At 43.0% G+C, this 12,833-nt stretch overlaps 1 protein-coding gene across 1 annotated transcript in view; it reads left to right on the forward strand.

The window, feature by feature from the left end:
- adamts10 (ADAM metallopeptidase with thrombospondin type 1 motif, 10) overlaps positions 1-12,833 on the forward strand; it is a 233,009-nt gene that overhangs the window by 197,691 nt on the left and 22,485 nt on the right. The window contains exons 19-21 of the mRNA XM_086004738.1: positions 7,143-7,306; positions 8,375-8,513; positions 10,853-10,982. Coding sequence (XP_085860864.1) covers positions 7,143-7,306; positions 8,375-8,513; positions 10,853-10,982 — 433 coding nt within the window. The remainder of the gene's footprint in view (positions 1-7,142; positions 7,307-8,374; positions 8,514-10,852; positions 10,983-12,833) is intronic.

The following is a 12,833-nucleotide window of genomic DNA, read 5'->3' on the forward strand; positions in this document are numbered from 1 at the left end:
ACACTGGACACAGCCTGACGCCACACTTTAAAATGTTCAAAGTAAGTAAATTATCTGAGTCTGAAGATCGTGATGACCGATAGATTGTTACTGGATTCTTATTGTCCATGCCGATACCGGGATTTGAATCATCCACTGTAACCGTTGTCCCTGCCTCCAAAAGCAACCTTGTTGATAATGCACGCCAGAAGATGCTCACACACCCGACCCCATGCGGACCCAGAAGATGCTCACACACCCGACCCCGCGTGGACCCAGAAGATGCTCACACACCCGACCCCGCGTGGACCCAGAAGATGCTCACACACCCGACCCCACGTGGACCCAGAAGATGCTCACACACCCGACCCCATGTGGACCCAGAAGATGCTCACACACCCGACCCCATGTGGACCCAGAAGATGCTCAGACACCCGACCCCACGTGGACCCAGAAGATGCTCACACACCCGACCCCATGTGGACCCAGAAGATGCTCACACACCCGACCCCATGTGGACCCAGAAGATGCTCACACACCCGACCCCACGTGGACCCAGAAGATGCTCACACACCCGACCCCATGTGGACCCAGAAGATGCTCACACACCCGACCCCATGTGGACCCAGAAGATGCTCAGACACCCGACCCCACGTGGACCCAGAAGATGCTCACACACCCGACCCCACGTGGACCCAGAAGATGCTCACACACCCGACCCCATGTGGACCCAGAAGATGCTCACACACCCGACCCCATGCGGACCCAGAAGATGCTCAGACACCCGACCCCACGTGGACCCAGAAGATGCTCACACACCCGACCCCACGTGGACCCAGAAGATGCTCACACACCCGACCCCACGCGGACCCAGAAGATGCTCACACACCCGACCCCATGCGGACCCAGAAGATGCTCAGACACCCGACCCCACGTGGACCCAGAAGATGCTCACACACCCGACCCCATGCGGACCCAGAAGATGCTCACACACCCGACCCCATGCGGACCCAGAAGATGCTCAGACACCCGACCCCACGTGGACCCAGAAGATGCTCACACACCCGACCCCACGTGGACCCAGAAGATGCTCACACACCCGACCCCATGCGGACCCAGAAGATGCTCACACACCCGACCCCATGCGGACCCAGAAGATGCTCAGACACCCGACCCCACGTGGACCCAGAAGATGCTCACACACCCGACCCCATGCGGACCCAGAAGATGCTCACACACCCGACCCCACACAGACCCAGAAGATGCTCACACATCCGACCCCTCGCGGTGCCAGAAGATGCTCACATACCCGAACCCTCGCTGACCCAGAAGATGCTCACACACTCGACCCCTCGCAGACCCAGAAGATGCTCACACACCCGACCCCACACAGACCCAGAAGATGCTCACACACCCGACCCCACACGGACCCAGAAGATGCTCACACATCCGACCCCTCGCGGTGCCAGAAGATGCTCACACACCCGACCCCATGCGGACCCAGAAGATGCTCACACACCCGACCCCACACAGACCCAGAAGATGCTCACACATCCGACCCCTCACGGTGCCAGAAGATGCTCACACACCCGAACCCTCGCTGACCCAGAAGATGCTCACACACTCGACCCCTCGCAGACCCAGAAGATGCTCACACACCCGACCCCACACAGACCCAGAAGATGCTCACACACCCGACCCCACGCGGACCCAGAAGATGCTCACACATCCGACCCCTCGCGGTGCCAGAAGATGCTCACACACCCGACCCCTCGCAGACCGAGAAGATGCACATGCACCTTGACCCCATGCGGTACGGTAATCCCTTATCGTTAGGAACAGATTCCACTGTACAGGTACTGTACTTGACACATCAGTCTTGTTATTATATCTGCTTCCAAACTTAAATCCTTATCATTGTTGCAGCTGATTAGGTTCTGATTATAATTTCAGCTGGTTCTTCAGGATTGTTAAGACAATTTTTACAACACTGTACATACAATGACCATTTTGAAAATAAGGACCCCTGCGATAAAAAGGACAGCTGATGCAAGTCCATTAGATGTCCCTAATTTACAGATTTCACTGTACATCATTGCACAGAGTATAAGAAACAAAACTGGAAAACAAGACTTGGTGCTCCTGCATTTGGTCAGTATAGAGAATGCTTTTCAGACTGCTCCCTAGAGCAGTATGTTTCTAGTCCGACAAGGAAAGAAGCATTACTTGAAAAAATAACTGATGTGAAAGTAGAACAATTGGGGAAATATTAAGTACAACATGAACTGCAACTTTAACTACAACTTAATGCGAAAATATAAAGGGATAATGAAGGGTCAAAGGTAAGTGTACTGGACTAGAAAAAGGGAAAATTTGGTGAGCTAGGGAGGAATCTGCCCAAATTAATTAGGCCGAAAAGTTAGCAAAGAGGTCAGCTATGGAAAATCTTCAACGATGAGATGGCTAGATATATTCACAGAAGGCAGAAAGTTGATTGCAAAGAACTAACAATACTCAAGAAAATCATGCGAATTGTAGAAAGTGTATTGGGGAGGTGGAAGGGGAGATTAGATGGGCTAATGGGGAATATAAGAAAGACTAGCAATAATATAAAAAAGAAATAGCAAGGTCATTTAGATGCATATATTAAAAATAAAAGAATAACTAATTTGAGAGTAGGACTTCTCAGAGTGTGGATGATGAAGCTGTGGCAGAGATATTAAAAATTCACTTTTTACAAATAATGATGGATGTGAGAATGTAGGTCGATATGGAACAATTGTTAGAGATAACTGTAGGAAAAGAATTGATTCTGGAAAAATAGCGCAGTTATGGGGACTAGAGTTTAGCCAATATAACATCTCTGTTCAGGAAGGGAAAGAAGGATAAACCAGGAAAATCCTGCTGTACAAGGTCTGAACAGTTGGATAAACTGCAGGTATTATATACTCCTAATAGTTTACAAACACCAAAGCCTATATTTTTTGGCTTATCTCGTCTCCTGTTTTGAAGATTGCTACCCTCCAATTTTTTTTCTCACAGAATTTTTTGAAAATTATAGTGAACCTCTGTTATTTCTCTCCTACCTTCCTGGTTTACCATTCTATCCCTTATTGAACAGAAGTGTCATATCCACATCCCCCAGCATCTTCCTTGCTGAAACCTCTTCCCAATCTGCACGGAGCAACTTCTCAACAAAGGACTCTCACATATTTAAACAATTCCTAGAACGCAGCTATGACCAGCTACAACAAAGCCCATATGAAGTCAAGAAGAATCATCAGGAAGACCTTTTGACGTGGCAAAAGAAAATATTTGATACTTGGAATGCTCGGGAGCCCCAGCGAGAACTGACATGGTAATTGTTGTCTGTGGTATGATTCACAAAATGGCTCTCGATTGAAGAATTTCCCTGGAAGTTGATGAGGAGCAACAGGAAGATGGTGTGCAGGAGGGTGTGACTAAAACAGTCACTGCCCCAGAGGACACTGATGCGTCAGGCAATCACTAATAACTTTTTCACCTTTAGTATGACCTAGGTTCTGCAACAATCTTGTCGTTGCTGCCTGGACATTGAGTACAAAAGCTGACACTGTACAGCAAAAAGCAGTAAATAAAATGGATACTGGAAGGATTCAGTGAAATGATAGCTACTGTGGAAACAGTGACTGTCCATCTATGTGTAATGTGATGTACAACTGTGCCATTACCTTCTGTGATGCAATGGCCTGTTGTGTTTTATGCCATGAACCACTTTTACGTGCACCGCTAATGAGCGGGGTAAGTGTAGAGTCAGATTGCAAATAGCTTTGGGATCCTGTTGAAGGCAAGCTTCCCCTGCAGGGAGAAACAACTAGCATTTATTATGTATGCAACATTTCACAGCCACGGTGGCTGTCCTGTGCAATTCTTACCTTTTACCATGTTTGTTTGCACCTGGATCCTGTCTGGTATGCATCACTAAGTCATTCCTCTGCATTTAAAACTGATTCCTACCCCACTTGGCATCCTTGCAAAGACCATGTAATTTGCACATGCTACATATGAAGCAGTACTGCTTTAATTCACCTAAGAACTTGCAGCTGGGCAGTTGTGGTTGTAGCTGAGGTTTTTTTTTAACAGTTTCCTGTGCTACATGCTTTCTGTATCTTTTAAGCTCAGTCCATAGATGACCGTGCTCCTTTATATCAAAAGGTAAGTATTTACTTTTAGTGCATTTTTTTAAGGCAAGGATTTTTTCACACTTAAGTCCAAGTACGCCTGGATCCTGGGCTTAACATTCACACTCTCGGCGACAGCCTCTCATGCTTGTTGTCTGTGCTGCAGTGTTGTCATCTGGACAGCCACCCCAAAAATGTCAGATCTACTGAGGTTGCGAGTGCCTGGAAAGCTTCATCAGAAAATGACAGCCGCCACTGCTAACTCCTCCGCTGTGGTCATGTATTTTCAGCCCTTAAGTACCAGGAAAGTGCCTGGTTTTTGCTGTTAACAGATAGCTATGGAGCATTATTGCAGCCTTTAGCTGCTGAAACATTTGTGACAAGTGACAGAAAAGATCAAGCTGGAAGTCATAAGTTAAATGGGGAGTAGGTGCAACTTCACAGGTACAAGCAGTGACAAATTAACCTTTTTTTTGCTAATAGTAATGTCTAGGCTTGAATTACTGCACATTAATACACACATAGTGACATAAGAAAACTACTAGGCACTTGATCTAAGCGTTAAACAAAGCTTTAATCAACTGTTTTACAACATGGAGGTCTAGTTGTGTCCTTCACTAGTTCCTGTTAAGAATGTCCTGCGCAAGCTGGGCCCGTGCCCGAGTATTTATAGTCTCCCTGGACAGCGCCACCCGCAGGCCGCTCAGTTGATTCATGTCACTTAGCATGTGTGTTAACATGCATGGAATAATTTCATCACCCAAATGTCTTTGGCCAAATTTAAATTAGTTTTGCTTTTATTCTTGAACTGCATTCTGGGAAAGGAGAAAACTGTTGCAGTTAAGTAGGTGAATGGAGATATATTTTTCTTCAAATATGAATCGCTTTTGGTATCATGATAAAACCAATTTTGCTATTCTGGGTATCATTCTGATAACATTCGCGAGTTTAATAACTCTTGCCTATTGTTAATAAACAGAAATGGAACAGGCACTGAACCTTGGAGCACACCACTAGTACAAGACCTCATTAAGAAACTACTCCATTTAATATCACTCTTTGCTTACAATCCTTCAGCCAGTTTGCAATGCAGCTCACCATATCACTTTGCACACCATTGGAACTTAAATTTAGTGCACAGTCCCTCATGTATTGGAAATCCAAGGAGATGGTATCTACTGGATCTCCTGATTCACCATTCCAGTGACTTCACAGAATCACAGAAACCCCACAGTGCAGATAGAGGCCATTTCGGCCCATCGAGCCTGCACCGACACATATCCCACCCGATCCCCGTAACCCCTGCACCGACACATATCCCACCCTATCCCCGTAACCCCACATATTTAATCCCCCTAACACTAAGGGTCAATTTATCATAGCCAATCAACCTAACCCGCACATCTTTGGACTGTGGGAGGAAACCGGAGCACCCGGAGGAAACCCACGCAAACACGGGGAGGATGTGCAAACTCCACACAGACAGTCACCCGATGCCGGATTCGAACCCGGGTCCCTGGCACTGTGAGGCAACAGTGCTAACCACTATGCCACCGTGGTTAGCGGTGGATCAGGTTTGTCAAACGTGACCTCTGTTTTCGTGAGCTGTGTAGGGTATCCCCCATCAAGCCCAAATGTTCAAGATGATCATTAACAGAAGAGAAGAGTTAATGGAAGCATCATTAATTATTGATGCTTCCATTAAATTCCCCACCACAGAGGTTAACCGCATAGGTCTATATTTCCCAGCTTCATCTTACAAATTTCTTGTTCTGAATGAATTATTGAAGGTATTGACTAGGGCGTTATTCATACCCTTTGCCATTTCCTTCAGTACACTAGAATAAATTCAAGCTGTCCTTGGTGCTTTTTCCACCTTGAGCTATTTTAATTTAGCTTACACTGTTTCCCTTGCGATGTGTTAGCAATCCAGTTGAGTTTCAATTTTATCTGCTATGCAAGGGGCAGATCCAACCTTCTCACAGCTACAGTATCTGTTCAACTCTTGTGCCATGATCCTGTAGAAGTTTTAAATTCTGCCTGAGTCACCCAACAACAGTCCTATTTGACCTCTGACTCCTAACATAAGCCCTAAATGCTTTCCAGTTATTTTGGCTATTTTCCAATATCTTCCTTTTCAAATGCATTTTAGTTTACCTAATACATCCTCTTGTTCGTGCTAATTGTTTTTTATACTTTCCCCTTTCTGAAAGACTATTACTCATATTATAAGCCTTAAAATACCTCTTATTGAGCACAAGTTGTTGAATTAATTCTCTGTGGAGCTGTGTTAACATTTATATTATTTAAAATGTGGTCCCCCCCACTGGAAAGTGCTGTGTGCATGTGGAATGAAGACAGAATCAGGCTCAGTTGTGATGCCTTCCCATGGTCAAATAACCTGAAACGTTAACTCTGTTTCTCTCTCCACGCATGCTGCCTGGCCTGCTGAGTGTGTCCAGCGTTTTCTGTTGTTATTTCAGATTTCCAGCATCCGCAGTATTTTGCTATTGCATACATTCATTGTCTGGGTTCACACATGAAGAAAAGGACAGGTGTAGCAGAGGGAATTTGTGGTACTATATCCTATTCAGGAGATAGGAGCAGACAATTAGAGAGAGTGGCAGGGTAGAAGACGATAGAGTACATTCAGTCACTATTGTATCTTGGAAGCGTAAGACGGTGGCTTTGAACCAACTAACAGAATGCATATAAATAATATAAGTGTGGTAAACCACTGTTTGTATTCCTGTTTGTCCTGTTTGTATTCCACTGTGTACATGCCTGGACATGCCTCGGCTGACTCCTCCCACAGGTCCTAGTATAAAGGTGACTGCTCCCCAGCCCTTGGTATCCTGGACCGGTCGACCACTCGAGGCAGACCTCCATTCTGTTGTTAATAAAAGCCTTTAGTTACTCTTCTAACTCTCAGTCTTTTATGAGTAATTGATAGCGCGTCAATAAGTCAGACCAATTTTAATTATTACTAAACTTCATTTTAAGCACTGAAGTCTGATGGTGAAGAATACTTTATTAATGGTGGCTGGTCCATAGATACACCACAGCGGTTCGATATTGCTGGGACTGCTTTCCACTATAAGAGGCCCGATGATGAGCCAGAGTGCCTGGAAGCATTGGGACCTACCAATACAAGTCTTTTTCTTATGGTAATCATTTCTTTCTATTGTAGTTTGAATATTAATGTTTTAAGTCAAACTAACAGTGAATTTTAAAGGTTGTTATACTTTTGATACATGAAAAATTTAGTTAAAGCTGTTCTTAATCACAGCAGGTTGTTCGTCACCTTGGTAAAAATGGAAATGAGAAAGATTAGAAGTACAAGAAATTCCTATTTGTTTCATTAAACCTTCCACATGTATCTTATTTAGGAGCAAATTTCAGTTATCATACCTATTGATGCAGGTCTTGTAGTAGTATACAAGAAATTGTTGTGTTTAGCAATTTGGGGAATTCCCTATACTGGGTTAATCAGGAAATTGCGGCCAAAATGCACCCGAAATTGCACTGGTTAGGTTACAGTTCCAGTTTCCACTAAAATGTATTTGCATAATCACAACTGTAAACGCTGCCTTGAACCAATGCTATCGTGCAGCATATTTGAACGTAATTTTAAAAAATTCTTTCTGTTGGAAAAATATATTCACTGATCTATTTAAGAGTGGTAACCTGGTGCAGTTTTATTAATATAGCTGAAAATGGATTTATAACAAACAATAAGCATTTTTAATTAGAGTGTGTGTAACCTGATTTAACATTACTGAAATTGGCTTAAAATAACTATCCTGAAACATTTACTAGTTTCATTGGTGTACACTGGTCAGTTTCTTAGTAAATTAAATATGTTTTGATATGTAAAAACTTTTAAAACGTGCCTACTGGTGCCTGTATGCCAAAGCAAATGAGTGCAATTTGACGAGCCTTCCCTAACCAGTACAAGCAGCAGAAACTCGCAAAAACCCAAATGGTTCAATAATGTCCTTCAGAGAACAGAACCTGCCACCCCTGCATGTGACTTCAGTTCCACACACTGCTGCTCCTGTTGTCCATGGGGAAAGTGATGTGGTCAGCTGTTTTATGCAGCGAAGATATATCTTGCAAGTTCGGTGTCTGAATGTTACAATAAATAAAATCCTGAAAAGTTAAGTATTGTTCTGATTTTAATGAGTAGCCAAACAATCGGAATTTGTCTTAATTATTATTCAATTTTCATGCAGGTGCTGGTACAAGAGGAAAATCAGGGTATTCATTACAAGTTTAATGCACCCATCACACGCACAGGCATTGGTGACACACTAACAAGCTATGGATGGCATTATTTTCCGTGGTCCAAGTGTACTGCAATCTGCGCAGGAGGTAGGAAATAGCAAAATATGAACACTGATCATGATTATGATGGATATATTTTGCTTATGACCATGAATAGCTATTATGGGATGAACGCCCCTAATTTTGGTGGAGCTTTCACTCCTAGTTCGCTCAGGCAATGAGTCCACTCTTGTCAATAAATATGTTATCAATTTTTGTGACAATAAATAGGTGTTAGCAATTAGAATCTCTGCTTCATAGAGTGTAAGCAATTAACAAGTAGTATTTCTGACTAGCAACAAATCATATGTGAGATAAATATTTGGCACTATAATTCAACTGGTGTTTTTTTGAAAATAGAACTAATAGTTTGAAGAAATTTCCTTGGAGCTGCTCAGAGAATATTCTGGGCCATATGCTCTCTTGACTCAGTAAGCTTGAAATTTGTCTTCTAGTTTCTCTTCAAATAATTTTGGGAAACAACTGAGCAAAAACTGCTAGAAGTTGAGGAGAAATGTTCCATCAGCAGAGCTGACTGAACAGTATTGGCGCATCATTGGAAATTGGGTAAACTGCACAATCCAAATTCAGATCATAGCATCTGGGAAAAATATTAAATTCAATCTGGGAAAGGTTAATCCCTTCGAGTAAAACTTCAATTAGGCCACAGCTAGAATACTGCGTGCAGTTCTGGTCACTACATTACAGAAAGGATGTGAAAGGGTACAGAGGAGATTTATGAAGATGTTGCCAGGACTGGAGAATTTTAGCCATGAGGAAGGATTGGATAGGCTGGGGTTGTTTTCTTTGGAACAGAGGAGGCTGAGGGGAGACTTAATTGAGGTGTATAAAATTATGAGGGGCCTAGATAGAGTGGAAAGGAAGGACCTATTTCCCTTAGCAGAGATACCAATAACCAGGGGGCATAGATTTAAAGTAATTGGTAGAAGGATTAGAGGGGATTTGAGAACTTGTTTCACCCAGAGGGTGGTGGGGGTCTGGAACGCACTGCCTGAAAGGGTGGTAGAGGCAGAAACCCTCATCACATTTAAAAAGTACATGGATATGCACTTGAAGTGTCGTAACCTCCAAGGCTACGGACCAAGAGCTGGAAAGTGGGATTAGGCTAGATAGCTCTTTTTCGGCCGACACAGACACGATGGGCCGAATGACGGCCTCCTGTGCTGTAAATTTCTATGATTTTATGAGGCATTAAAAGACACAAATGACAATTCAATTAATAATTTTAATCATGTTGCGAAATGTTTTTTAAATTTTGTTTAAACCTTTACTTTGGACACCAGAAGTTTCAACTACTGAGGGAAAAAATGTCAAATCAAAAGATTTTCAGATGGAAAATTTTCAAAAAGCATTTTGAGTGATTTGTTGGAAAAATCTGCCGGTGGCCAGATTGTGCAATCACAGGGTGATGTACCCCATCACAGAGGGTGAAAACATAAGATTATGCACTAAATTGGCAAAAACCTTATTGCAGCCCCACCTACAGGCATCACAGGCAATTACAAATATAACAGATAGGTGTGGGCTCAATTAACGGAGAGAAGCTCATAGCAGTTGTTTTAGACATACTGATTGTAATAATTTATATATTATTAACTGGCAGATCTCCCTTGACATTACTCTTGGTAAGTCAGAAGATGTGCTTTTATTTTAAGTAACATATAGGGGCTGATAATGCATCCCACACACAGCAGCAGTGTGCACAGGTGCATGCCAGTTAAAATGAGCTGACTTCACCGGATACTCATTTTCTGGCACTCCAGGCATTTTTTGTTTAATGATGTGCCAGGGTCTCAATGTTAGAGCCTTAAGAAAGAAAGAGAAAATTCAGTGTGGTGAATCTATTTCTTTGCCTGACCATGTCTGGGCAACCCTTGGGGGAAAATTGCAGGCCCACTGAATTTATCTACATTCTGAAGCCTTAATGGGATCCTCATGTCATGAGTGGCAGCTTCCAATGATCCCTGGACTGTGTGAATCCTGTGCAGGCTTACTCCCAGGAGTTTGCAACACCACTTTCCCCCTTCTCTTCCCCCAACCCCTCCCCCACACGACCAGGCCATCAGATTGTAAAAATCCCCATTTATTTTTTACCTGCTGCTATGAATTTGAGTTTAATATGTAAAAGTAAGCAATGCAACAACTGAAATAACATAAAAGAAAGCACACAATCCAAATAATTGAGCTTTGCATGCTTCCATTAATTCTTTATTCTTCAAATTAACGTCAGGGCCACATTAATAAGATTGCATAGAAATCACAAGAACTAATGACCTGGAACTCTATGGTTTTAAAAAGGTGATCTCCAGTCCTGATAGAGTATTGTTCAAGTTTACTGATTACCAAATTTTATCATTTCTGTATAGGTATACAGGCACAGGCTGTTGTGTGCAAGAAATTGGATGATAATTCTGTTGTTTCTACCCATTACTGTAACAGTGAAAACAAGCTTCCAGAAAAACAACGTGCTTGCAACACTGAGCCATGTACATCAGTGTAAGTAACACGGGGACTATAAGAAGTGGGTCAACGCTTACAGCAAAACGTTACTGCTATGTGACTATACCACACTATCACAAACTCAATGGAACTGGCAAAATATCATCTGATCAATGCTTGAGCTCATTCAATAACACGAATGGGGGTTCTTCCAGGACCGAAAAAAGTGTCAACAAGGAAATGATCTTGGTTCATAAAATCCACTCCCGCTTTACTTTGTGTCCAACCACTGTTCTCGCTGGTTGATACTCTGATTGCCCCGACAAAGCTTGAATGTATTTTTTTTTTTCAAAGCTGAATTTGCTGTCAGCAAATTGATTCAGAGGTGATTACGCAGCGAATTGTTATGATCTGGACTACATTGCCTGAAAGGGTGGTGGAAGCAGATTCAATAATGGCCTGGATTTTACGGGGCCTATGAAGGTGTACGCTGTAAGTGTCCCACAAGTTCCGGGTTTCCGCTTGCGATGCGCATGCACGAAAACCCCGAACTTGTGATCATATGCATCCGCTGGAAATTAACATTCGCTGGCGCAGTTTGGCTATTTGCCCAACTACTGCCCAGCGAATACCTACCAAACCTTTATGCCTGGTAAAAGCAGGCGTAAGGTCTTCTTTTACCAGCATAAAGGTCTTTTGAAAAAGGGTTTCGACCCGAAACATCAACTCAAATTTCTCTCCACGGATGTTGCCTGACCTGCTGAGTTTTTCCAGCATTTTCTGTTGTTATTTAAAGGTCTTCTTCTTTGGTATGGTGGTTGCAAACCAAATCAAATGTCAATATCTAAGTTGGATATCCAGGCTCAAGCTTCCGGTATAACAGCGTGGATATCTGTGGATTGATTGGGGAATGGCACTCAAAGGGTTGACAGTGGATAGGCAATGGCAAACATTCAAAGACCGAATGGATGAACTACAGAAGTTGTTCATCCCAGTTTGGCATAAAAATAAAACAAAAAAGGTGACTCAACCGTGGCTAACAAGGGAAATTAGGGATAGCATAAGATCCAAGGAGAGGACATACAAATTGGCCAGAAAAAGCAATAATCCTGAGGATTGGGAGCAGTTCAGGATTCAACAAAGGAGGACAAAGGGATTAATTAAGAAAGGGAAAATAGAATATGAGAGTTAAGCTTGCAGGGAACATAAAAACTGACTGTAAAAGCTTTTATAGATATGTGAAGAGAAAAAGATTGGTGAAGTCAAGCGTAGGTCCCTTGCAGTCAGAATCAGGGGAATTTATAATGGGAAACAAAGAAATGGCAGACCAACTAAATTCATACTTTGGTTCTGTCTTCACAAAGGAGGACACAAATAACCTCCCAGAGATGCCGGGGAACATAGGGTCTGATGAAAGGGTGGAACTGAAAGAAATCAGTATTTGTAGGGAAATGCTGTTAGGAAAATTGATGGGACTGAAGGCCGATAAATCCCCAGGGCCTGATAATCTACATCCTAGGGTACTTAAGGAAGTGGCCCTAGAAATAGTAGATACATTGCTGGTCATCTTCCAGAACTCAATAGACTCTGGAACAGTACCCATGGATTGGAGGGTAGCTAATGTTACCCCACTATTCAAAAAAGGTGGCAGAGAAAAAGCGGGGAATTATAGACCGGTAAGCCTGACATCGGTAGTGGGGAAAATGCTAGAGTCCATTATAAAAGATGTAATAGCAGAGCACTTGGAAAGCAGTGACAGGATCGGACAAAGTCAACATGGATTTACAAAAGGTAAATCATGCTTGACTAATCTACTGGGATTTTTTGAGGATGTAACTGGTAAAATAGATAAGGGAGAACCAGTGGATGTGGCATATTTGGACTTTCAGAAGGCTTTCGATAAGGTCC

Source organism: Somniosus microcephalus, chromosome 13 (assembly GCF_052327205.1).
Source record: "Somniosus microcephalus isolate GS21.2 chromosome 13, FLI_Smic_1.0, whole genome shotgun sequence".
Classification (NCBI taxonomy): Eukaryota; Metazoa; Chordata; class Chondrichthyes; order Squaliformes; family Somniosidae; genus Somniosus; species Somniosus microcephalus.